The 2,697-nt window shown below is 41.1% G+C and overlaps 1 protein-coding gene across 2 annotated transcripts in view; it reads left to right on the top strand.

Moving 5' to 3' along the window:
* The window catches only part of lima1a (LIM domain and actin binding 1a), a 41,592-nt gene that overhangs the window by 32,060 nt on the left and 6,835 nt on the right, over positions 1–2,697 (top strand). For both annotated transcript variants that reach the window (XM_014027821.1, XM_014027822.1), the window contains exon 5: positions 888–954. In XM_014027821.1, the coding sequence (XP_013883275.1) occupies positions 888–954 (67 nt within the window). The remainder of the gene's footprint in view (positions 1–887; positions 955–2,697) is intronic.

The following is a 2,697-nucleotide window of genomic DNA, read 5'->3' on the forward strand; positions in this document are numbered from 1 at the left end:
TAGCTACACATTACAAATTTAAATATAACCAGAACTCATAAAGTACTTTTACTGTTCCTAGGTTTTCCAAGTATTTTGAGCAGTTTTATGGTTTTTACTTATTTACATTCCTTTTCAGTAAAATTCATTTTTACCACATTTTAAAGTATTTTTTTTTTTACCTTTTTTACTTATTTGTTTCCAAGTACTTTATACAGCTTTGCTTCATTTACCAGGAAGTATTTGGTACTTCCTGGTTATCTACCTGGTACTAACCTGAGTAACAAGTCACTTGCTACCCTGTTTTTACTGGTATGTAGCAGRTAAGTACTGGTAAATGCCCAGTATCTACCTGGTACATTCTGGGGATTTACCTGGTACATATGATGACCAGGCTGTATTATGAAGTGATTTATTACCTTGTGCCCTATATGTACCAGGTACTTACATGGTAAATACCAGGCTGTATTAAGTATTAACAGTTCTGTTCTGGCCTGAACAGAACTCTGGTTCCTGTCAGTCTGTTTGGGTTCCAGTCCTGCTGTTGTGTTCTGTTTAATAGATTTCATGTGTCTGTTTTCCTAGAAGTCCAATAAATACTCAGATGTGTACAAGTACAGCAGGATGAGTTTGTTTTGTGGTTGTCTGATCAGGACAGATGGGGTGTCTGTCTCAGGCGCCGTCTTTCTGAGCTCATAATCAGATTAATGGGTTTGGAACAGACTCACACTTCTTCACTTTACCTTTGTTGTTCTTTCTTATCTTTGCTTTTCTCGTCTTTCCTCTGTGATCCTCCTGATGGACCAGCTCTGTTTGCTCAACTGACTAAAGCATGTGAGCATCAAATGACTGATTCTCTTCGGCTCGTTTCTCCTCCACATCTAACCCTGGATTTCTTCTTCCTGCAGGGATCCAGAGAGCCGACGGAGCGAGGAAACGACAGTAATTCATCCAACATGGAGCAGCTGCTGGGAGGTACAGACATTTCCTCAGCACTTTTAGGATTTATTAGTCAATCGCATTATTGTTATAATAAACATGATGACCTCTCCTTTAAATCAAAACAACCAGCATGTTTTATTATGCTCTCTAATGTGAAGCTGACATTTAAAGTAAATTCTTTGTGGAGTTTGTATCTCCCGCAGCCGTTAATGCCAAAGTTCAGACTGAGTTCTTCTCATGATGATGTGATGGAGTCCGGATGTTTTTGTCAGACCTTGTTGATGATCTGTGGTTTAATTGTACGTGATGTGCCGAGGATGATGCTCAGTTACTTCCACACTGATAACTAGCTCAGTATTATCTGGACAATTGACTTGATTGTGGTGGCCATCTTGAATACGTGAAATMGCGATCACGTACTTCTGGTTAGCATTTAGCAAATCATGGTTGGCAGCTGGTCTTAAAACACAGGTCCTGCCATATTTTTATACTGCTGCAGGTCCTCGTGTTGAAGTGCTAACGCATGCAGAGTATTAACTCCTTCACACACAGTATAAACTTCTCTCCACACAGCAGAGCACAGGTGTGCATAGGCCTGTCACAATAAACAATAAATCAATTAATCGTATGATAAATTAAATAGAGGAAGATGAGTTTGGGTGGCAYKGTGGCTCAGTTGGTRGAGMTGTTGCCTCTCAACAAATCCCGGCGCGGGGACCTTTCTGGGTAGAGTTTGCATGTTCTCTCCGTGCATGCGTGGGTTTTCTCTGGGTACTCCGGCTTCCTCCCACAGACCAAAAACACGTCAGGTTAATTGATAACTCTTAATTGTCCCCAGGTTTGAGTGAGAGAGTGAATGGTTGTTTGTCTCTGTGTCCCTGTGTGCCCCACCCCTTGCACAGTGACTGCTACATCCAGCAGYGGATATGGGCACCAGTGACCCACGCGACCCTAGAAAAGGAATAAACTGGTATAGGTAATGGATGAATGGCAAATAAATTTAAATGAAGATGGCTCTCCTTCGCATGCTTTTTTTGTTTTCTTCACGTCTCCCTCTTTTTTATTTCTTAGCATAGAGAGCAGTGAACTCTGGTGTCAGGTATTTGCCAGGTGCACGGTCTCCTAACCTCTGTAGCATGAGAGCATGTGAACAGTCATTTAGCCAGAAGAGCATCTTCCGTTTTCTGATGCCTTGGGATTGCCAACAGTTGTTTTTTTTCTTTTTACTCTATGTAAATTTTAATGTAAACTTCCATAAATGGGGGTTATATCATATTTGTTTAAACTGGTCTCCAAAAATATTATTGTTTATCGCATTAAATTCTGAGACAATTTATTGTCCAGTAAAATTAGTTATTGTGACAGACCTAGGTGTGCAGGTGTTTTCAAGTAAATAAAAATGAACCTGGGTACAGCACAGACTCTGAAGTTAATGAGCTGCAGAGGTGCACCCAGTGATAACCTGTCCAGTGGTTGAGATATTTTGCTAAYACAAGCAGTGAGTGTGTGTTGCTCAGAGTCTGGACTGAGCAGAGAAACATCAAACTTTGTAAAAACAGGTTCTGGTAAAGTTCAGGTTAGAATATTATTCTGCTTTTCACATGAACAAACATGAACACTGGATAAAAAAAAGAAGTTGACCAGAGGTGCAAATCTCAGATCTGAACAAAAGCTGCTGTGTGATCAGCAGATTGTTTCAGAGGAAAAGATCTGATCCTGCTTCCTGCCACACGACTCCTGACCTCGTGTTCCTGCCCGCCGCCTGCAGCTCAGGGG

The sequence above is a fragment of the Austrofundulus limnaeus genome, unplaced genomic scaffold (assembly GCF_001266775.1).
Source record: "Austrofundulus limnaeus strain Quisiro unplaced genomic scaffold, Austrofundulus_limnaeus-1.0 Scaffold687, whole genome shotgun sequence".
Classification (NCBI taxonomy): domain Eukaryota; kingdom Metazoa; phylum Chordata; class Actinopteri; order Cyprinodontiformes; family Rivulidae; genus Austrofundulus; species Austrofundulus limnaeus.